General features: G+C 41.7%; 1 protein-coding gene across 4 annotated transcripts in view; it reads right to left on the bottom strand.

Annotated features, from left to right (window-relative positions):
• The window catches only part of SNX25 (sorting nexin 25), an 89,149-nt gene that overhangs the window by 20,113 nt on the left and 44,594 nt on the right, over window positions 1–24,442 (bottom strand). For all 4 annotated transcript variants that reach the window (XR_014792148.1, XR_014792149.1, XM_084856601.1 and 1 more), the window contains 4 exons: window positions 13,184–13,374; window positions 5,500–5,631; window positions 4,145–4,420; window positions 567–722 (listed from right to left, as the gene is read on the bottom strand). Coding sequence is in view for 2 of the 4 variants with exons in the window: in XM_084856601.1 (XP_084712727.1) it covers window positions 567–722; window positions 4,145–4,420; window positions 5,500–5,631; window positions 13,184–13,374 (755 nt within the window). In the remaining 2 variants the exon portion in view is untranslated. The remainder of the gene's footprint in view (window positions 1–566; window positions 723–4,144; window positions 4,421–5,499; window positions 5,632–13,183; window positions 13,375–24,442) is intronic.

Genomic DNA, 24,442 nt, shown 5'->3' with positions numbered 1-24,442 from the left:
AGACCATAGCAGTCTTTTGTCTCTCATTCAGCAAGCCAAAGAACAGCCTCCAGTGCAGAACAGAAGGGGCAGTTAAGAACGCAGGCATGATCCTATGCCATAAAAAAAAAGCCTGCAGGTCCTCATACTCCAGTTTAGTACTGCTAGAAAATCCCTACTGCCTATTCCACAGGTTGCCACTTAAGACTGGCCATAGTCCAAGCTTTGCATACACAGCATCCCAGGCTTAGTCCCTGGCATCTCCAGTTAAAGTATTTAAGGCTGTGAAGCATCTCTACCCAGAACCTTGGAATTGACCGTTCTGGGTTATAGGGACCAATGGTCTTGTGTCGGACAGCTACATATGTACAAATATTCATTTAGTCTGCATGGGACAGCACTGCAAGCACACACTAAATTATCAAGGTTTCACAAAGGCACTGATATACAGCCAGTGGCCAATGAGAAGAATGGACAGTAACACCTTCCAATTTGCATTTGGAGTGAAAGCTCTCTTGAGCAGAGCTACATGACTACTCTAATCCCAGTCTCCTTATATCATGCATTTAAATAACAAAGACACCTACCTTTTTGTCAGGTTTTGGTGAACTGCAGAGAGAATTTAGAGCTTGTCTCTTATATTCAAGTTTGTCATTTAACTGGCGTAGCTTATTCACAGCATAACTTGCCTGCTCATTAATTCCTGAGCTTCCTTCATCAATATCTTCTTCACAAACTTGGTTCTAGGAGAGATAGAATTGGTATACATAATTGAAAACTGTAACAAAATTAGGTTGCCTGGCTTGCTATATGCTGACTGCATTTGGATGATCAGTGGGGGAAACAACGCAGTATGGGTTGTTTCCCCCACCTGGGCACATGCTGGCAGGTTGCCATGTTGTCTGAACCCAGTGCACAACAAGGCGGGGTTAGCTTCTTACCCACCCTGCAACCCATGGCTTGCAGTAGAGGTTGTGGAGTGGGTGAGAAGCCAACCCTGCTGCCCCACATTTGGATGACACAGCGTGGGTCATTAGAGAAATGCTCTAATCATGCGACTGGCACGTGCAGGGAAACAACTCATACTGCATCGTTTCCCCTGCTGATTGTCCGAACGCAGCCACTGTCTAAGTAGAGTTAAAGAGGAGCAAGTGTGATGTATGATTAGGAGTGTCAGTCTAGAATGAGACGTGGGTTCAAATCCCTCCTCAGGCATGAAGCTCACTGGGTGACCTTGGGCCAGTTGCTATCTCACACCCTAAATTATATCATCACAGGGATGTAGTAAAGCTAAGATGTGGCAGGAAAGAATCATAAACACTGTCCTAAACTCTTTGGGAAAAGGGCAAGATAAAAATTTAAGGAAGAAATCCAACTCGGCAGAACACTCTAAGATTATCTCATGAAATAGTTTTCAGTAGATATTTTACATCTCCAGAACATACTTTAGCCCTCCAGAACAGCATTGTAAGTCATTTGTTATCTAATGCTTTTATATTGTCAATGAGATGCTTGTTTACACTGGGTGTTTTTAATCAAATAAACACACAACTTCTGGAAGGCTCCACTAATAAAGTGAAAACATTTCTGCTCAAAAATAGTCACTATTTGAACAGAAACAAAGTTTCAGCTCGCTACTGGTGCCACCCAAAGTTTCCTCGCCCCTGCTGCCACCTGAAGATCCAAGGACAGAATAGGATCCAGGAGTGCTCCCAAGCTGCAAACCTGGTATTTCAGGGGGAACATGACCCCATCCAGACGAGGTAGAATCCCAGTCCCTCAGCCAGGCTTTGTACTGACCAATAGCACCTCTGCCTTATCTGGATTAAATCTCAGCTTGTTCACCCTCATCCAGCCCATTATCAAATTTAGGCAATGTTCAAGGCTGTTGACAAAGAGCAATAGAGCTGAGTGTCATCTGAATATTGATGGCAACTCACTCCAAAGCTCAGGATGACCTCTCCAAGCAGTTTCACGTAGAAGTTAAACAACACAGGGAACAAAACAGAAATCTTATGAGACACCATAGACCAATGTCTGTGGTACTCAACGGTAGTCCCCCAACTCTACCTTCTGGACACGACCTGACAGGAAGAACCAGAACTACTGCAATATAGTGCCCACAAGGGCCAACCCCACCAGGCAGTCCAGGGGAATACCATGGTCAATGGTATCGAATGCCACTGAGAAGTCCAGAAGAACTAGTAGGGACACACTCCTGCCATCCAGTTCCTGGCGTAGGTCACCCACCAAAGCAGTCTCAGTCCCATATCCTGGATGCAAGCTTAATTGAAATGAGTCCAGATGATCACTATCGTCCAAATGCATCTGGAATTCTGAGGCCACCACCTTCTTGATCACTTTGCCCAAGAATAGTGTTGAGACTGGCCTATAGTTGGAGACTGCCCATAGCTTCCCAAATCTTTTGGGTCAAAGGAAGGTTTCTTTAGTAAAGGTCTTATTACTGCATCCTTCAAGCAAGAGGGAACATGCCTCTCCCGCAAGGAGGCATTGATCTCTTCCCTTAGCCATGTGATTTAGCTGATGTAATCAACCAGGATGGGCAAAGACCAAGCAAACAAGTGGTAGCCATCACCTCTCCAGGTATCTTGTCCACCAATAGGAGAAGGAGCAGCAGTTTCTGCTCACCTTGCCCTCTCCTTCTGGAACAGGGCAAGTGAACCAGCAGCAGAAACAATAAGGAGGAGTGGGGCTACTTAGGAATAGCCCCCGCAAGGACATTTTGCCCAAGAGGCTCTCATTACCTGGAGCCAACAATGTCTCTTGACATGATAAATGACTTATTTATCAAAGAAAATACCGGGCTAGTGGGGAGATGACACTGGACTTAATCCCAAGATGTGTCCAAAATATAAGTACTGTTGAACCAGTTGTGAATAGTGACCACAGTGCTATCACATTCTTAATGTATATAAGTGGAAAGTGGAAATTTAATTAAAAAACAAAACAAAGAGGAGACTTCTAGGCTTAGTTAAAAGGGAGAGTAAAGTATCTTCAGGATGCATAGAGATTATTTAAAACCAGCAACTCAACTAGAATGTATGTACATTTGTAAAGGCACAAATAAGTCTAACAGGACATCAGTGCGGTTAATGAACTGAGCCAAGGAAATCATAAAAAGGAGGCTTTGTTCAATCACTGGAAATCTTGCCCAAATAAGGAAAATAAGGAGCACTAATTCTAGTATAGAGAGAGAATATTTGAGGAAGTTATTGCTAAAACTATAAAAGAAAAGTAATTACAATTGTTTAAATACACCAGAAGGTTGTTTATATTTGTTTAAATACACGAGGGAGTTGGTTGGACTGTTAGATAACGAAGTAGTGAAAGGACTGCTAAAGAATACATTGTCTCATTGGTCAGTTGTAATTGTAAGCTGTTGAGGACTACGGCTAGAGAACTAAGTCAAATAGAGATGACAAGAGATAACATTCTGAGGTTAACTGACAAATTAAAAATTAAGTCATTGGGGCCAAATAGTATAGATCCAAGAGTTCTTAAGTCAAACCGCTGATCTTCTAACAGAAATATATAATTTGTCCTCAAAAATTGGTCTCCCTACCGAAGGATCGCCAAGTAGCTAGTGTAACATGCTGTTTCAGAAAGGATCCTCTGGGGGGAAAGGGAGGAAATCCAGGACAGCCAGCATTTAAGTCTTCACCCAGTGCATAATTACTTCATCAACTTCACCGCCACAAGATATGGCAATGCTCACTGGCATAGATGGCTTTGAAAGGAGGTTAGACAAATTGATGGATGATAAGTCTACCAATGGCAATTAGTCACAGTAGTTAAACAGAACCTCCAGGTTCAGTGGCAGTGTACCCGGTTGCTGGGGCAACAGCGAGGAGGGGTGCCGCCTTCATGCCCTGGTTGTAGCCTTCCTGGAAAAATGTGGCTGGCCACTTTTGGGAACAGGATGCTGAACCTTTAGTCCAACTGAATGTGGCTCTTTTAAACAGAGGCTGGATGACCACCCATAGCAGTGAGTTTCTTGCAGGAGCTTGACTAGATGACCTCTGAAGTACTTTCCAACTCTATGACTCTTATTATTATCTACATACCCTGAAATTATACTATCAAATACTCTAGCTTTTTACCATCTTCCATTGATAAATGCAGCACAACTGTAGGCATAACTCACCACTCCATCTTTGTCATCAGATGTCATCCGGACAGTACTCCTCTCTTCTTCCTTCTTGATCAACCTCTCATATAAATCACTGACAATGAATGATGGATAGTACCTGTCCTTTAGTGTTTCGTAAACATCAGTCTGAATTTTGTAGAACACTTCAATGCCTTTGTTGCCCACAAGGCTCTGCTGTATCTCTTTATACAGTGACTTTTCCACAGGAATTTCTCGGCTTTCCACAAAAAAATCCTGATAGATTTGACTCACAAGTTGAGGTATTTCAGCCTGAGAAGAAAAGACAAATGTGAAAAAAAAACATTCAGAGTAATCAAGAACAACTTAGTAAAACAGTTCTTTGATTATCCTAATTTAATTATCTGACAAAAGAGCCTCAGTTTTAAGTATTTGTAAGGTTGCAGTCACTGTGATGTAGAGGCTAGTTTAGTGTTTGACTGGAGGGACCTGGGTTCTAATCCCCACTCAGCCATGAAGCTCACTGAGTGACCTTGGGCTTGTTGTTATGAGAATAAGGGGGGTGGGGAGGACCATATATGTCACCCTGATCTCCTTGGAGGAAGGGCAAAATAGGAGTTTTTAAAATGCCACAATAATAAACATAATCCAGAGTAGAATGTATCCATAAACAGAAAGCAAGAGGGATCGCAGTTACATGATATCAGGGGGTATGCACAGGACAAACAGCCATACAACATTCTGCATTGAAAAATGTATTCCAAACCACAAATATGCTAGATCTGCTTTAAACATTTTTTTAAAGCAATATCCATGTCAGTATCACTTCTGAATAGTTGGATGCACATCATCCCTTCACTGCAGACTAGATAGGAATGGAAGATATCACAGAGCCAACTTGGGATAAAGAGAAAGGGAAACCTCATGAAACATAATAAAATTCTCTCTAAGGGCCTTTATTTCTGGTTTAGCATTAGAATTGCAGCCAGGAACAAAAGAAGGTTCCATCTAGATAGAAAACTATTGATTTGGCTTCACCTTAAAATGAACTCTTCTGCATAGCAACAAACACTGAAAAAAGTACCAGTGATCCAGTAGATCTAGTATTACGGTTTGAATTTTCAAGATCCCAGTTTCTCTGCTCATTCCATGGAAGAGTGCATTGATTTTGACATCTGCCCCCACTATCATATCGAGGCATTTGGCTGGACTAATAAAATGTCTTCTAGCATTTTATATGCTAAAGCCAATGCTAACTTTGCAATGCAGGAAAGAAACAATGTGTTTAACAAGGAATCAGTTTGATGCAACATTGATTTACAAGTAAAGTCTTGCCACACAAAAAATATTGATATCCAATAACAAGGCCTGGCATATTTATCTACTTATACCTTATTAGCATTCTTCAAGTATTCCACAGACTCCCAATAGCTGATCAGAACCCTCTTATCCATTCTTTCCATGTATATTCGAAAGTGCTCTCTGTAGGATGAGTTGCACAAAATATCCTCAAACTGAAGAATCTGAGGGGGTGGCAGGGGGGAAAGAATTAACGACATTACATCCATTCACTTTTTATAAACTAGCCCATTGGTTACAAATCCCGATAAAATTAGAAGACAATATTGACAGACTAGCTTACCTGGATAGTTTTGTACCCCACAGGTTTTTCAGCACCCTGAAAACCTCAGGATTCATATAAAAGTGTTGCATGGCTGTGGAGACAGTCACTGCAATCCACAAGAGCACATGCAAGGATTTTAGCACATACAAGAATTTGTTTATGCACACTAGGTTCCCTTCCTCTTCTAGCAGCAGTTCCACATACTATGTTGAAGGCTGCTTTTGATGTTTCCCCCAGTTTCAGAAAAAGGTGTCCAGCAATATGAATGAGTTGTATGCAGAAAGTAGGGAGATGACTCAGCAGCTTGCCACATGCCCCTGTGGATAGGGGCCAAAGACTGAACACATGAATAATAGGAATTAGCAGTTATACCTTCCCGACTCTCTGTAGAAACAGAAGACAAAACATATGCTGTAGAGTCTTCTAGACTAACTAGCTGTAGCGTGAGCTTTCATATAGGGATAACACCTTATGCAAATTATTTTTTTTACACAGTGTTAAAAAACACATATTATGAATCAATCCGCTTTGTAAATCTTCACCCAAGGCATTCACCCAAGCCAACAATTCTTTGCATATGTGAAAGTTCAACCATATAACTTATGTATGAAAAGCTTCTCCCATTTTCTTCAGCATACTAAACTACTCCACATGCACACAGTAGCACACAAAACCCACTTCTACTCAATACAAATTTCCCTGAAATACCTTTTCCCATTTCCAATGTTGGTTTTACAGAGGTCTGGTGCTCAATCAGCCATGGGAGAAACTGCCAACAGAACAATCCTAAGGATGACTACACTTAGTTAAGTCCCACTGAGTGCAACAGAACTTGCTTCCTAGCATATGTGATTGGAACTCCAGCATTAAACAGCTTAAGGACTACTTCCTGGATGTATACCATAGGCCTAGCTTCATAATGACACGTAGGTAAGAGAGAATGGAATCGATTGCTGTGCTGTAATAGGCAATAGTTACAATACAAAAGCAATGAACCATAGAATCCTGCAGACTCTAAGCAAGAACTCGAGAAGCAGTTTAATTGGAATAGAGGAAAATAAAAGTTCTAAGTCATTTTCTATGTCATTCCACATACGCAGGGTTGTATGCCTACTGATTTGCTATGTGAAAGTAGAATCTGGTGTCTGGTAGAGCTGAGCTGACTGTTCAGGGCTACCAATTTCAGCACACAAAGAAGTGGTTTGGGGCGGCCTGAAATGTTTCCTGAAAGACCTGAACAGACAGATAATTTCTTCCTGTTCACTATCCACATCAGCAGCAGCTTCAGCGCCATTTTCTGTTGGTGAAAAATCAAACTCCTCCTTGCAGCTAACAGCGATGTTGCCTAGTAGCCAATTAGATCTGGGTATGTGATGATGGTATGTGAAGAGAAAACTCACTGGAAAAGATCCTGATGCTGGGAAAGATTGAAGGCAAAAGGAGAAGGGGACAGCAGAGGATGAGATGGCTAGATAGCATCACTGATGCAGTGAATATGAACTTGAGCCCACTCCGGGAGAGAGCGCAGGACAGGAAGGCCTGGCGTGCTATGGTCCATGGGGTCACAAAGAGTCAGACACGACTTAACAACTCAGCAACAACAATAACATGTGATGATGGCACTGTTAGTAGAAAGAAGGTGGGCCATTTATTAAACAACAAAATAACAGGACAACAAAATAAAAGATGCAGGTGATTGAGGCTGTGAAGACCTCATTCTGAAGCACAACCTTATTACTCCCTGGAAAAGACCGTGATGCTGGGAAAGATTGAAGGCAAAAGGAGAAGGGGACAGCAGAGGATGAGATGGCTAGATAGCATCACCGATGCAATGAATATGAACTTGAGCACACCCTGTGAGAGAGCGGAGGACAGGAAGGCCTGGCGTGCTATGGTCCATGGGGTCACGAAGAGTCAGACATGACTTAACGACTGAACAACAACAAGAGAATGGTGCTGCAGGTGGTGCCACTCAAATGCATGTGGGGATACAGTGGGAGATAGGTGCTACCTGAGAGCGTGGCAGGGGCTGCGCCCACTGCAAACACTTTCAACACCTTTAATACTTCCCCAAATCACCCAAAAGTAGGGAGTAGATTTCACCAGGTGGGAGAGGGGAGAGAAAAGCATTTGCAAAAAGCACCCCCAAACCCCATTTAACCTAGCATTTGGAGAAGCCCAGATTTCCTTAAACAAATACAAGCCAGTTTCCAGCTTTTAGAGCAGCATGCACAACCTGCAGCCCCGAAAAGGGAACCCTGATCCCACCACCACTATCTGAACTCTCTACTCCCTCCCCCATTGATGTTTGTGGCATGTTTGCATATGTGTGTGGCCCCAACCCTTGAGTGAGCATCACATGCAGCCCTTGGGGCCAAAAAGGTGATGCACCCCTGCTTTGTTGTTGTTGTTGTTGTTCAGTCGTTCAGTCGTGTCCGACTCTTCGTGACCCCATGGACCATAGCACGCCAGGCCTTCCTGTCCTGCGCTCTCTCCCGGAGCGTGCTCAAGTTCATATTCATTGCATCGGTGATGCTATCTAGCCATCTCATCCTCTGCCGTCCCCTTCTCCTTTTGCCTTCAGTCTTTCCCAGCATCAGGGTCTTTTCAAGAGAGTTTTCTCTTCGAGATACTGAAAAACATGGAAGTGTTCAAACAGTGTCTCAATCTCCAAAGCTGAAAAGGATTGGGGGTGTGTGTGCAAGGGAGGGGGAAAGGGGCTTCAGTCATTGAACAATTCCCGGTTCTTCTCTCACAACGGCTATAATCCCATTCCTGGAACTTCTGCCCATCTATCTGACTCTTCCTGACCTTCCCTTTTTCACACAACCTCCAGTTCATCCTTACAAATTTCAAAGTCTTTGTAAACCTGATTCTTGGAAGCAGACTTTATTATGCACACCAGCCCAATAGATACTGAATTGCCAGCTGTCAGGATTTCTCTCTTTAATGGAAGTTAAGATTCCTTTTCCCCAGTAATCCTTGCTGCTAACAAAACTAAACTCAACCCCTATATATTTCATCTGCTTGTTTAAATAGCTCAGTCCTTCTAATCCTAATTAGATGCTTCTAAATCCCTAAAGGAAAAAGCCAAAGCCAAGGGCATATAAATAATGTCACTGACAAAAACTTAGACAGAAATATTATCTCAATGGAACATGGATGCTCTCATTTGGCCTTTATCAGTTCACTACCTGACAGGAGAGGAGCCCATCTTTATGTGTCTTTTTACAGTCTCACGTGCTCTAGATATCAGTAAAACCTGCATCCAAATAAGTGCGTAGAAGGGCAGGCATCATAGATATAACTTAATAAAGCCCTTGCTCTGCCAAGTAGGCCTTTGAGTGTGTATCTTACTTAGTCCTTGAACAAGGTTGAAATGTTCGCAGAAAGTCTCAGCTACTTCAGTACTATCAATGCCCTGCATTGAACTGAAAGCAGATGGCTACACTGGTACACGTGCAAGAAAGCTGTCACGTGAATGTCTATCAACTAGCCCACAGTGAGCAGATCTAATTTTAAATCTTGTCCACAGCTGTAGTGTCCCTTTAAGCTTTTTAAAGTCAAGCAGCTTCAAACTCAGGGATGAGCGCTCAACAGATTCCTTTAGCTCTGCCATATCTCATAATTTGGAGTTCGGAGACTCCTTGGATAGTGTGGGTCTTCCAAACGTGATCCTATGCATATCTATTTGGAACTGAATTGAATGGGACTTAATCTCAAATGTACACATACAAAATTGCAGCCATGCCATCCAGTCCTGTACATATTTACCTGGAAGTAAGTTACTGTATTCATTCCTCTCAAGTATGTATAGTATCATTTGTGTTACTTGTGAAACAACCACAGGACAATCTCTGCTACTCAAATATTTTTCCAAGCACAGTTGGAACATTTAAATGTATTGTTTTTCTGATGTGAATAGCAACATCCACAAAGTCAACTGATTCACATATATTTCAACACTATGAATTTGACAAGCAGACCAAGTAAATGATTAAAGTGATGTTGTAAATGTTAATACTGTTCAATTTATATGATAAAAGTCTGTAGAAACTCTCCTTCTCGCCTATAGTAATTGTACTATTATAGAATGGTGCAATGAAAATCCTAGTTTGAGGCTTTCCATGCAAATTGCCCATTCCCACATAGGCCATTTTGAGCTTTCTAAAGGAAGAAGGAGATGTAATGGTATGTTTAAGGGGGGAGGGGAGATAAAGTCCTGTATTATTTGAAGATAAAGTCCTGTATTATTTAAAGAGGCCACATCCTTCCTGTGGCAACAATCCAGTCTTATTTATCTTTAATTTCACCCTCCCTTCGTATTTAAAAAATACTCAGTGTGACTTACAATAGTAAAACACATTAGTAATTCAACAAAATAAATTTTAAAAACCAACCGCATACTGTCACAGCCTCAAAGCCATATACATCAGCACCCAAAATAATTGAAGCAACAAAGGCAAAGTGGAACACAATACCTCTAACCTCCCTACCAAACATTCATATGTTTTTGTGCTAGTACTGGCACCCACTATCCCACTGTATGTGAGGAACAAATACCAGCGATTTTTTAACATATCTTCTTAAATAAAGTCACCAAGTGACCTTAAAAGGCTAATGAGCAATTTCACAATCTTCTCTCAAATCAAACTCTGTTGATCCCCACCCCCCATACTCTTAATTACTCTAATTATGTGTTTAAGGTGAAGTCCTGTATTTGTAATAACAAAAGTATTTCATAAAGTAAATATAAGACAGCAGACTATAAAATGCTGCAAATATTGAGGAAACCAGCTGTTTCTTAAAGTGCAATCCATAAAATTCACTTAGCTCTAATGATGACAGAAATCTCACTCTAAGGTAAGTGTTCTTCCATTTTTGCTGTCAATTTCTGGTCAGTTATTTGAATGGTAAAACTGTCTTGAAAGGTAAGTGAGGTAATACTTTTTTTTTCAGAATTAATAAATATCATAAATGCAAAAAACTGTCCTCATACTCTTCTGTGTGGAACGAGGGAAACTTTTAGCACACTTCTCCCAGCAGCAAACTGCAGTAGCCAATGAACCAGATGTTTTACAATACAATCATAGGCATTAAACTCCACCTAAAGTCTGGGAGACACACACCTTCCCCGTGCATATGCGCGCGCGCGCACACACGCACGCACGCTCCTTTGTTAAGCCACCTAATGCGAAGAGAAAACTCCCTGGAAAAGACCCTGATGCTGGGAAAGACTGAAGGCAAAAGGAGAAGGGGACGGCAGGGGATGAGATGGCTAGATAGCATCACGGATGCAATGAATATGGACTTGAGCACGCTCCGGGAGAGAGCGCAGGACAGGAAGGCCTGGCGTGCTATGGTCCATGGGGTCACGAAGAGTCGGACACGACTGAACGACTGAACAACAACAACAAAAAGTCAACAGTCTTTCTTTGTCATCTGGAAATTGCAGTTCCTCGTTCACCCTGCTCTTTTGAGAGTTTCTGAGTGCTTCAAAATGGAGGGCTCCTAGAGCTACCAATCAATATACGTTGTGCAACTATTATGACTTTTCCTCCTCAACAGATTTTTTTATGGTGAGAAGAAGGATGGAAGTCGTGGCGGGAAAACACAGGAAGGTTACAAACTGAAGATGAAAAACTCCCATGAATGAGGTAGGGGGATTGCACAATAAAAGCCTCATCTGGAAGCACCTTCTCTTTTTAAGAGAATTTCTACACAAGGCTTTTATTGCATGTTCGTGATTGGCCACTCATGGCAGTTTGCGGGTCCTGTACATGTCATCATCAACCTCCAGGGCATCTCCCATGCTTTCTGACCTTTATACCGTTTTTTAAAAGATCAGAGATAACTCGATAAGAAATGTTAATCAGAAATATTGGTGGAGTTGCGCAACAACCACAGCACCATCTAGTGGCTGTAAAATGAAACATATAGAACTTGCTGAGAAAGGAATTCTCCAATTCAAAGCACATGTCCGCATGTGTAAAGGAGCCAATCTTAATCCCGCAAAGAATCTGGAAGCAGAAGACCCGGTAAGGAAGTGGGATTTTAGCCTCGTGTAGTGAAGCTCTAAATCTGTAACAGTCTTAGACTCCCTGAACTCAGTGAGCCTTCCATGAGAAGCTTCCAAAGGGCAGATATTCTGCCAGATTAGCATTTGGCACTCTGCGCTGAGTCTCCAGTCTCCCAACTCTCAGCCCCTGCACTTTTTAGGTGATTCCAAACGAGGTAAGTGGGAGAATCCTGGCTTTGGGTGCCTGTTTTCTGCCCTCCAATATCCACTGAATAAAGCAAGGGTGGGCAACTTGTGGCTCTGCAGATGTTTTGCCCAACAACTCCCATGATCCTTCCCCCTTGGCTATGCTGGCAAGGGCTAATGGAAGCTGTAGGCCAAAACATTTGGATGGCCACAAGTTGTTCACCCCTACAATAAAACCTCACCATTACCGGAAAATGTCCTTTTTCTACCTTTCTTTTTGGATTTGCTCTAATGCTAAAGATCCCCTCCCTGTGTTTCAGACAGAATGTAAGGAAGATATAACACTTTCTCTCTTTTTCCTGTAAGTTTTCCAACTTCCACATCTTCAATCACTCTCTATTTCCCCTACAAGCTGAAGCCCTACTGTGAAGCTTTTATGGATCGGCAAAGCTTAATTTCCTCCTCTACCCCTCCTTTCTCTGGGAAAGCCTCCCCAGTTAACTTTTAAATTGCAATTTTGTCTTCCCCTCTCAATAAAACTCCATTTCTGGAAAAACTGTGATCTTGTCTCTGTTGCTCCCCAGTGTACCTTATGAGGGTCCTCCCCTTCCCAGAGTACAAGTCTAAGTTACTGTGCTCCTATGCATTTCAGAAAACATGCTAATGCCTAGGCCAGCAATACTGGACAGAGAGAAGCCTGTAGTCTGGAAGAATACAGCCAGGGCCGCAGTGGAGAAAGGTTCCCCTAGCACTTGAGCTAGTTTTCCCCCAGCCATTTGTGTTCCAGACGAGCTTATTCTCTGAACAGAGAAATGTAGTCTGCAGACATGTAGAGAGACATGTATCTCAAGCACGCGTGGTAATAGCCACTTCTGATGTTACCTTTAGAAAAGCATGATCATGGCAGCATGGCTCCTTCTCACAATGCTTGACAAGCTGGAATTTTGTGATCACATGAGAGGAGCTCATGCCAGAGCATTTTTCCATACCAATGGCATCCCTATTGGAAACTGGAGTGATACTGGTTAAGAAGGAGCTACAGTGTAAACTCCTATGCGACCACAGACTTCCAACATTGTTGTCCACCGTGGGAAGGAGACATGCTACAGTGGCTCCCATACTGCTAAAAGCAACACCAAAAAGGGTCCTTAAGAGGTAGGACATTACTACTGTGGCCAATGTGAATATAACAAGAGATTCCAAATATTCAACATTCTTATTTTTTACACGCATAGTGCACACTTACCTTCTGGCTCTGTGGGCCATCACTGTCCTCAAAGATCCCATCTTCTGGCTGGTCATAAGCAGGACCTCCCAGAAGTCGTATTCGCTTTTCACACTGCTTTTTTGCTACAGTGAGCTGATTAATATATCTCTTCATGTTTCGGGCCCTCAAATGGTCAGCTTTCATTGCAGCAGTCTCTTTACCTTTGCTCTCTATAATAAACAATTTTAAAAAGTGAACTTGCTGAACTTAACAAAAAAAATAATATTTCAACATACAATGAATGTTGAAGAACTGAAGTCTTTAGAAGTCTTAGCTTCCAATGTCTATACTTTGCATAGTATACAGAATGCTGAAAGGTCTCATAATACTATAAGCAAATTGAAAGTACTAGAACAGCCCATCCACAAAAGTCATAGTTCTTGCTCAGTAGATAACCACTGACACAATTATTTCATTAGACATCGAATTATGTAGTACTCATGCAATTCCAAGAAGACAATTTAGGCTGGCTAAAGTTTCCTCAGACTAAGACAAATAACTTCAACAATTTATTTATTTATATATATATATATTTAGCTGCCCAATAACAAATGTTCTCTGGGCAGATTACAAACAGTTGAAAGAATAAATAAAATACAAAATGACAAACAGCACAGGAATAGATAATGATATATAAAAATAGCCACAAAATTTAAACAATATCCTAAGCAATCATCAAGGCATGGCTTGAAAATAGCCACTCATCTGGTTGCCTATGGCAGGTGAGAATTATCTCCAGGTAATCTGGCTTAAAGGTTTACAAAAGTTGGTTCTTTTTTACTTTTGGGACACAAACAGCTAATAGAGGTGTAAATTATGCAAGCTGACTAGTAAAAATGTTTGTGGGCTAGTACATTTTATCATCGTAGTAACTTATTGCCCATAATCATTTATATGTAATATGTTTAAAAAAATTTTTAAAGACTTTGAAAAAACAGGACTCATTAAACCAAATCAACCATATGCATATTCATATAGGTTTGCTGACAAGAGTCTTTGTGCTGACAGAGTCTTTGTGCTACTTTCTCAGTAATCACTGATCTCTCCACAGTTGCCAACTGAAAAATACTAGTAATTTTTGTGGTAAATTTGAGGGGGAAATGAAGAGGGTGCCAATGGAGAGAATTTGCACTTACGTCCTTTTACATAAAACACTGGAATAAATAACAAAGGATGCTCTCTAGAAATACAACATCCTTGGTCATACAAGATACTTCCACAGCAGCCATTCAAAACAGCTCAGGGCACTTGCTGAAATCTCAAGCAAGTAAAAGCCCTCCTTAACTGGAATGTTCCAAGACCAAACAGCTTTCACAGTTATGTTCTAATCATACGATACCAAACTAAAGTAAGGATTTTATGTTTATCAGAACTATCAGTCTTGCTAGGTGACAACATGCCAACAAAAATCAATCTTGATTGAGGGATGAAAATATTTCTCAATCTAAACTCTCAGTTCAGTTTTGGCAGCTGCAAACTTGGAAATGTAGAGTTAAGATGGGTGAAAAGGCAAAGGACTGTATAATGTAACCGTTCTGTTCAGCCACTAGAGAGCAGTGTGGTGTAGTGGCTAGAGTGTTGGACTGGGAGCCGGGAGATACGGTTTCTAGTCCCCACTCAGCCATGGAAGCTCACTGGGTGACTTTGGGCCAGTCACAGACTCTCAGCCCAACCTACCTCACAGCGTTGTTGTTGTGAGGATACAGTGGAGAGAGGAGGATTATGTATGCCGCCTTGGGTTTCTTAAAGAGGAAAAATGGCAGGATATAAATGTAATAAATCAATAAATATTAAATAAATAAATAAATAAATAAGCCAGGTAAGCCTTTTTACAGAGCCGGGTTGAGATTCCTTTTTGGAGGCAAAGTTTATTAAGACAGACTTCATCATGCTGGCTGGGGATGGTGGGAGTTGTACCACATATCTGGAGGGCACCAGACTGGAGAAGGCTGGTTTAGGATATCTCTTATCTTCCACAATTTGATCTTTTATCCTTTAAACAGCTGAAAATACAGATTTTTCCACTAGAACAACCAGCAACAGACCTGTTTCAACATAAAAGGGAACAGTCGCATTTTCTTCAAGGGAGCCCAATACAGTTCTCAAGACTGATTTGCAAGGCTAATCAAGACTGTGCACAAAAATATTAATAAGCCACAACAGAGTGTATATAGCCAAGACACCTACTATTTTAAAATCCCGGCTTTACTCCGAATATCTCAGTAATATAATATAAATGCCTGGCCAAAACCAGAACAAAAAGATGCAACAAGAGAAATGTTTCTTCTGCCATAATAGAACATGAACTAACCTCAGCCTGCAGGATAATACAAGTTATAAATATGAATTAAATTTAAAATCTTCATTATGCCTGGAGTGATATACCATGGCTTCCCAACAAGATTTTTTAGTGTTAGGATAATGCCCATAAAGTTAATATTTCAGGACGGAATGATTTGTCCAGCCATTCAAGCCACTCACCTTACATATACTGTAGCTAAATGTTTATTTAATGCAAATTGTGTGTTAGGCCTCCAGGCCCTCTACTTCTAAATGTACAGACAAACATAATTATGATAAAGCTGCTACCTCTAACATGTGAAATCATAGTTGTGTACAATAGGTATTAGGCAAGATTAACAGCGCAGTCCTATCCGTTTTTACTCTGAAGTAAGTCCCACTGAATTCAGTGGTGCTCCTAGCAAACTGTGTTTAGGATTACAGCCTGAAGAGAGCCCATGCCAACTAGCTTTTAAAAGACCCATGTGAAACTCACTGAAAACTTTTACTTTAAAGCAAAGATAATTCTATTACTACATTTAAATCCCATGTTTCCTCCAAGGAACTCAAGGCACTATACATTGTTCCTCCTGTTCCATTTTATTCTCATAATAGCCCTGTAAGGTAGGCAAGGCTGAGTGTGTAACTAGCCCAAAGTCACCATGGCCAAGTCAAGACTTAAATTCTGATCTTCCCAGCCTTAGCCTAACATTTTAACACTACACCACAGTGTCTTAGAAAAAACTACAGTCAGAGCCAGAAATATTGGAACAAGGATAACTGTTTTGGCAGTTGGCCTCTGTACACCACCACATTGAAGTTCAAAGGAAACACACCCAGATGGGAGCGAAGTCAGGACTTTCAGCTGTAATTCAAGGGGGTTGGCAAAAGTGGGGCACTAACCATTCAGGAAGGACAGCCAGTGGCATACACACACACCCATCGTTGGTGGCTCATAAGTAATGGAACAAACCAACATCATTTCAAACTTAAGGATCGCCTTTAATACCTGGTTGAAAATCCTTTGCAGTCAATGACTGCCCGAAGTCTGGAACCCATGGACATGACCAAATGCTGAGTTTCCTCCCTCGAGATGCTCTGCCAGGCCTTCACTGCAGCTGCCTTCAGCTGCTGCTTGTTTGGGGGTCTTTCTGCCTTCAGTCTTGTCTTCAGTAAGTGAAAAGCATGCTCTATTGGGTGGAAATCAGGTGAATGACTTGGCCATTGAAGAACATCCCTCTTCTTTGCCTTCAGAAACTCTGGGGTAGCTTTTGCTGTATGTTTTGGGTCATTATCCATCTGCAATATGAAGCGGCGTCCTATCAGGTTGGCAGCATTCGGCTGAATCTGAGCAGAAAGTATAGCCCTATACACTTCAGAATTCTTCCTGCTGCTTTTATTAGCAGTCAGGTCATCAATAAACACCAGTGACCTGGTTCCACTGGCAGCCATACATGCCCATGCCATAACACTGCCTCCACCATGTTTGACAGATGATGTGGTATGCTTTGGATCATGAGTTTCCTTTCCTTCTCCATACTTTTCTCTTCCCATCATTCTGGTACAAGGTAATCTTGGTTTCATCAGTCCAAAGAATCTTAATCCAGAACTGGCCAGCCTTTTTTAGGTGTTTGAGGGCAAAGGCTCATCTGGCCTGTCTGTTCTTGAGCGTTACCAGCGGTTTGCACCTTGTTGTGAAGCCTCTGTATTTCCATTCATAAAGCCATCTCTTGACTGTAGATGTTGACAATGACATGCCTACCTCCGCAAGAGCATTCTTGACCTGGCTAGATGTTATGAACGGGTTCCTCTTCACCATGAGCAGAATTCCGCAGTCATCCACTTTAGTTGTCTTCCGTGGTCTTCCAGGCCTTTTGCTGTTGCTGAACTTACCAGTTAATTCCTTCTTTTTCAGGATGTTCCAAACTGTTGTATTGGCCACTCCCACTGTTTTTGCTGTGTCTCTGATGGGTTCATTTTGTTTCCTCAGCCTAATGATGGCTTCCTTCACTCGCATGGACACCTCTTTGAACCTCATGTTGGGGGTTCCAGTGATCAGCTACCAAATGCAAATGTAACACTCAGAACCACCTCCAAGCCTTCTATCTGCTTGATTGGTCATGGGGTACTCAGGAAACAGGCCACACCTGGCCATACAGCTGCTTGTCAGCCATTCATTCCATTACTTATGAGCCACCAACGATGGGGGAGGGGTATGCCACTGGCTGTACTTCCTGAATGGTTAGTGCCCCACTTTTGTCACACCCCTTGAATTACAGCTGAAAGTCCTGCCTTCGCTCCTAACCGGGTGTGTTTCCTTTCAACTTCAGTGTGGTGGTGTACAGAGGCCAACTGCCAAAGCAGTTATCCTTGTTCCAATATTTCTGGCCCTGACTGTATAAACCTTCCTTCCCCACCCTTCAAAATGAACTAGAGAGAAAAAGTAGTTATTACTTTGCCAAAGATGACAAAAATAAAATTAAACCCTAGTTTCTGGAATTCAAAATCATCATTAACTTTTGAACCAATATGAATAATTTTAAACTTGAAATCCTTAGCATTTCTCCTGAAATCCCTTCGACCTATCCTTGATGTCATCCTTATTTCAAATCCAGTCACTCTGTTACCAAGGGCTTCTAACAAGTTTTCTTCTACATAATAAGCATCATTCTAACTAGAGCCTTTTGGAGTAATAATTATATATTATTAGACAGGAATACAACAGGAAGACAGCAGGAAGACACTGGAAGACAGCCTTGAAATATTTAAAAACGACAGGAAGGACCAATAATATGATCTTGCATGCTAATTATAGTTTGCTACTTAAGGTATCAGAAGAAGTTACCACTCAGGAGTTCTCATGTTCCGCAGACTCCGTATTACTCTGAAGTTATATCTAACAGAAAAGTATTTATTAAAGTTAATAGCAACTGATCTGAATCTGCATGAAATTAAGAGACCTTGGACATAAGATATTCACTATATGAATATCTGATCACTCAAAATGACTGAAAGAGGCAACTAAGACTGAACAATGGAAGAACAGAGAAGAAAGACATACTTTTCAAAGTGAAATTTTCCTAGCAGTCGCAATTAAACCCATTTCCTCAGATCTCCATTGCTGACATATTTCAAACACAGGTCTCTGGCATCACGATTTCCTCTTATAGAATCAATGCTGTGGGCACTGAAAAAGGCACATCATGCTCAAAAATAAGTGGCTGCAATAGTAGCCAAACCCCTATTTCTAGCAAAGTTGGTATTCTTGCAAAACAGTACAGAAAAGCAGTCAAAGTGAAGGGAGGATATCATCTAACAGACAATATAGTGAAATGTAGGGATAGCTGCACTTGGCTAGAAGTAAGTGGGCTACTCTGACTAAACTGGAAGGCCAGAACCACCCACACACATCTTGGAGCCTTATTCTTTGTGTTTTCATCTTACATAGTCATATTTCAGAAACTAAAACTCTACCTGACATTTAAGCAACTCTTACTTTACCCCTACATCACTTTCAATGACAGAACTCACAAAACATGGTCCCCTGTTCTCTCCACTGTTCAGTCTTAATTGCCTCCTTCACTAATGTTGAGTGATCAAATCCTCATAATAGTGAAGGATATGAGAAAAGTAGTCTTAATACTGTTCTGTCCCAATGGGTAGATGTCGATATGATGTGGTTTTGTTCTCCCTGTCAAACTAGATATGAGGTTAGCCATATCTTTGAATCCTGTAGCTCTTTTTCTTTTCTTTTTTTTTAAAGAACGCAACAGGATGCCAGGAGCCCCCAATCTGGACCGGGACCATGGCATGGGTAACAGGGTATTTTTTTCCCATTGAACATTCCCCTCCTCAAAGCTACCCACAGCACAGAGCAACTAGGACAGAGTGGTCCCAATTCAGTTAGAGGGGACCCAAGGTCACTGTGTTGTTGTTTTTTTAAAGAAAAGAATCCCAGTCATGGCATTTAAAGACGTGGCAGATGTGATGTGTAGTTTGATCTTAACCACAGCTAAGAGATCAAGAGCAGGCTACAAAATGTCATACAGGTTCCCCCCTCCTGTCCTCTTGGGTATGACTTCTCTCTCAATGGTGATTATGTGTCACAATGGCACAAAGATTAACTGCAGTTAAGGCTAAAAGGGTTCACTCTTAACCAGGACTTGAAACTAGCCCTGTTTTACAAACCACCTGAAGAGAGAACCCAACTTAGCCTTAACCATAGTTAATGTTTGTGCAAGAGTGCTACATTATCATGGAGAGGGAGGAATTCATTTTCAAACAAAGGGAGGGAGATAGGCTGGGGGGAAGGAGTGCACCATCACATAGCCCAGTGATCTCTTAACCACAGTTAAACTGAACAAAGTGAGCACAGCACTGGCCCAGTATCAATTAATCCATGAAAAACTTGGTTCAGATGTCACAACAACCTACAGTTTATTTAACAACGTGGGTTGTTATGCTGTCCGAACCAGGTTTTTCATAGATTACCCGATACTGGCTCAGCACTGACATCACATTGCTCAGTTTCTAAACAAACCATGGGCTGTTGTGAATGAGCAGGAGCGAATGTGCATTCTGGCTTTTGCTTGTTGTCTACTGCAGCTGTGCTAAACAAACCTGGGATGCTTTCTCCCTGGGTTGTTTAGCATGCATGACATGCAAACACAGAATTGTGCATTGCTATGGGAGGAACAACCCAGACTTGGAAGCCAAACAACCCACAATTCTGGGTCCACCTGGAGCATCCCAGTGCTGTTTACTGCAGTAGGAGCAGGCAAGCGGTTTGGGGCCAGCACATTTCCTTCTGAATCATCCAAGGTTTGTTTAACTGTGGGTTTGTGTTATCCAAACCAACCAAAGTCTGAAAGGGAAAAGACTATAACATATTTTTACTATCTACTCCAGAATTCTGTTTCTTTATAGAAATACAAAACCAGGAGTAGAAGACCTATTACTTAATTGCAAAAGTTATGCCCACCTAAAATATTCAACTTTGAAACATGAAATTCCTTCACTAGCCACACCCAACTGATTAAGCATTGAATTCTTCCTGTAGGTACAGAATTGCACTTTTTCACAACAGCTTAAAAGCTGGTACATGCAGTACTTATTTACATCGAAACATTTAAGTGGAAGAAAGTTGCTTAGCATAAAGTGAACAGTGACGCTGCCCCTTACTACTGTATTTACTGAACATGAATCTTCAAGTTGAGAGGGAACAAGACCTTTTGAAAAAGAAATGACAACATATGGAGTATTTGCCCAAGTGTTGAAAGTGAAGACTAACCCCACATTAAAAAGTACAGCAAACAGATCTTTTACTGGCCCATGATCAATTGGATGAAAGAATAAGAAATCCAAGATTATGTGTCACACCTTTCCTTGAAAGCACTTGGTTGACTGAAGCTAGAGAATACTACAATCGTTTATACTTTCTTCCCATTCTCCTTTCTTCTCTCTTCACTCTGCACAACCTCACCGTTAACATAGACATGGGCCTTCCATAAACACCTCTGTATTCTATAATGAACAATGAATCAAGGCAAGCTGGAGGTGGTCAAACATGAGATGGCAAGATTCAACATCGACATCTTGGGAATCAGCGAGCTAAAATGGACAAGCATGGGCAAATTTAATTCAGGTGACCATCATATCTACTACTGTGGGCAAAAATCCCTTAGAAGAAGTGGAGTAGCACTCATAGTCAACAAAAGGGTGGGAAAAGCAGTACTGGGGTACAATTTCAAAAACAATAGAATGATCTCAGTACGAATCCAAGGCAAACCATTCAACATCACAGTAATTCAAGTCTATGCCCCAACCACTGAGGCCAAAGAAGCTGAGGCCAAAGAAGCTCATTCAGTTCTATGAAGACCTTCAACACCTTCTAGAACTAACACCAAAAAAAGATGTCCTTTTCATCATAGGGGATTGGAATGCTAAAGTAGGAAGTCAAGAAATCACCCGGATAACAGGAAAGCATGGCCTTGGTGTACAAAATGAAGCAGGACAAAGGCTAATAAGAGTTTTGCCAACAGAACATGCTGATCATAGCAAACACTCTTTTCCAACAGCACAAGAGGCGACTCTACACATGGACATCACCAGATGGTCAATATCGAAATCAGATTGATTATGTCCTTTGCAGTCAAAGATGGAGAAGCTCTATACAGTCAGTAAAAACAAGACCTGGAGCTGACTGTGCTCAGAACATGAGCTGCTTGTTGCAAAATTTCAGCTTAAATTGAAGAACGTAGGGAAAACCACTAAACCATTCAGGTATGACCTCAATCATATCCCTTATGAATATACAGTGGAGGTGAGGAATAGATTTCAGGGATTAGACCTGATAGACAGAGTGCCTGAGGAACTATGGACGGAGGTCCGTAACACTGTTCAGGAGGCAGCAACCAAATCCATCCCAAAAAGAAATGCAAGAAAGCAAAGTGGCTGTCTGATGAGGCTTTACAAGTAGCTGAGGAAAGAAGGGAAGCGAGAAGCAAGGGAGAAAGGGGAAGATATACCCAATTGAATGCAGATTTCCAGAGAATAGCAAGGAAAGACAAGAAGGCCTTCTTAAATGAACAATGCAAGGAAATCGAGGAAAACAATAGAATGGGAAAGACTAGAGATCTCTCTTCAAGAAAATCGGAGATCTCAAGGGAACATTTTGTGCAAAGATGGGCATGATAAAGGACAAAGAAGACAGGGACCTAACAGAAGCAGATGAGATTAAGAAGAGGTGGCAAGAATACACAGAAGAACTATACAGGAAAGATCCTAATGTCCCTGATAGCCATGATGGTGCAGTCACTGAACTTGAGCTGGACATCCTAGAGAGTGAGGTCAAATGGGCTTTAGGAAGCATTACTAACAACAAAGCTAGCGGAGATGACAGTATTCCAGCTGAGCTATTTAAGATCCTAAAAGATGATGCTGTTAAAGTGCTGCATTCAATATGCCAACAAATTTGGAACACTCAACAGTGGCCACAAGACTGGAAAAGGCCAGTTCCAAAGAAGGGCAATGCCAAAGAGTGTTCAAACTACTGTATAATTGTGCTCATTTCACATGCCAGCAAGGTTATGCTCAAAATCCTACAAGATAGGCTTCAGCAGCATGTGAACTGAGAACTACTGGAAGTACATGCTGGGTTTCGAAGAGGCAGAGGAACTAGAGATCAAATTGCCAACTTTTGCTGGATCATGGAGAAAGCAAGAGAAATCCAGAAAAACGTCTATTTCTGCTTCATTGACTACGCTAAAGCCTTTGATTGTGTGGATCACAACAAACTGTGGCAAATTCTTAAAGAGATGGGAATACCAGACCACCTTACCTGTCTCCTGAGAAACCTGTACGAGGGTCAAGAAGCAACAGTAAGAACCGGACATGGAACAACCGACTGGTTCAAAATTGGGAAAGGAGTATGTCAAGGCTGTATATTGTCGCCCTGCTTATTTAACTTATATGCAGAGTACATCATGAGAAACACCAGGTTGGATGAATCACAGGCCGGAATTAAGATTGCTGGGAGAATTATCAATAACCTCAGATACGCAGACGATACCACCCTAATGGCAGAAAGCGAAGAGGATCTAAAGAGCCTTTTGTTGAGGGTGAAAGTGGAGAGTGCAAAAGTTGGTTTGAAACCCAACATTAAAAAAACTAAGATCATGGCATCTGGCCCCATCACTTCCTGGCATATTGAAGGGGAAGAAATGGGAGCAGTGACAGATTTTATTTTCTTGGGCTCCAAGATGACCGCAGATGGTGACTGTAGCCATGAAATTAAAAGACGCTTGTTCCTTGGGAGGAAAGCTATGGCAAACCTAGACAGCATAGTAAGAAGCAGAGACATCACCTTGCCGACAAAGGTTCGTATAATCAAAGCTATGATTTTCCCAGTAGTAACATATGGCTGTGAGAGCTGGACTATAAGGAAGGCTGAGTGCCGAAGAATTGATGCTTTCGAATTGTGGTGCTGGAGAAGACTCTTATGAGTCCCCTGGACTGCAAGGAGGTCAAATCAATCAATCCTAAAGGAAATCAACCCTGAGTGCTCATTGGAAGGACAGATACTGAAGCTGAAGCTCAAATATTTTGGCCACTTAATGCGAAGAGAAATCTTCCAGGAAAAGACCCTGATGCTGGGAAAGATTGAAGGCAAAAAGAGAAGGGGACAGCAGAGGATGATATGGCTGGACAGCATCACCGATGCAATGAAAATGAACTTGAGCACACTCCGGGAGAGAGCGGAGGACAGGAAGGCCTGGCGTGCTATGGTCCATGGGGTCACGAAGAGTCGGACACGACTTAACGACTGAACAACAATTCTATAATGAATACAAAAATAACTAAGTTTTGAAATCAAATATAACATGGTTTCAGATCCTAGTTAATAAGCTAACGTTTAACCACCGTTCCCCGTTTCAGTCATAATGCAAAACTGTGGTTTAAAGAAACTAGGGGGCTGTCCTCAAGGGGCATTTGGTATGAATTGGGTGCCTTTCAAGACTGTTCGTGGAAGATGATGTCGTGGCCAATCTGCAGTCACCCTGGAGATTTCCGGTGGAAAAGTCAGATTTCCTGAAACTACTTTTACTCCATTTCATTTCTTTAATTTGGGTCATCTGTGCTTCTAGTGCTGTGTGCCCCTATCCTCCACGTTTACTTCAGCATGACAGCCCTGCCCAGGAGTGTGTCTTCCACCTGGCTGTGACTTCACTGAGCCTTTCCAGCCTTTGGAATCCCCCTGCACTCCTATTTTGCCAGTAATCACAACGTGATTATGACTTCTCTGATGTTAACATTACTGTGGTTCTCCATTGTTAAATCGCGTCTCCGATATTGTGTAAAGTTGCTTTTTTGATGTTATGTAAAGTTGCTTCTCTGATCTGGAAAGGTCTCAGGAGCCTGTCATTGCAAGCAGGGAGGAATTGCCCAGAGAAGGAGAGA

The sequence above is a fragment of the Heloderma suspectum genome, chromosome 5 (genome assembly GCF_057233095.1).
Source record: "Heloderma suspectum isolate Gila_16-S chromosome 5, 16-S_ref, whole genome shotgun sequence".
In the NCBI taxonomy this organism is placed as follows: Eukaryota; Metazoa; Chordata; class Lepidosauria; order Squamata; family Helodermatidae; genus Heloderma; species Heloderma suspectum.
This window is presented reverse-complemented; position numbering and strand designations above follow the sequence as displayed.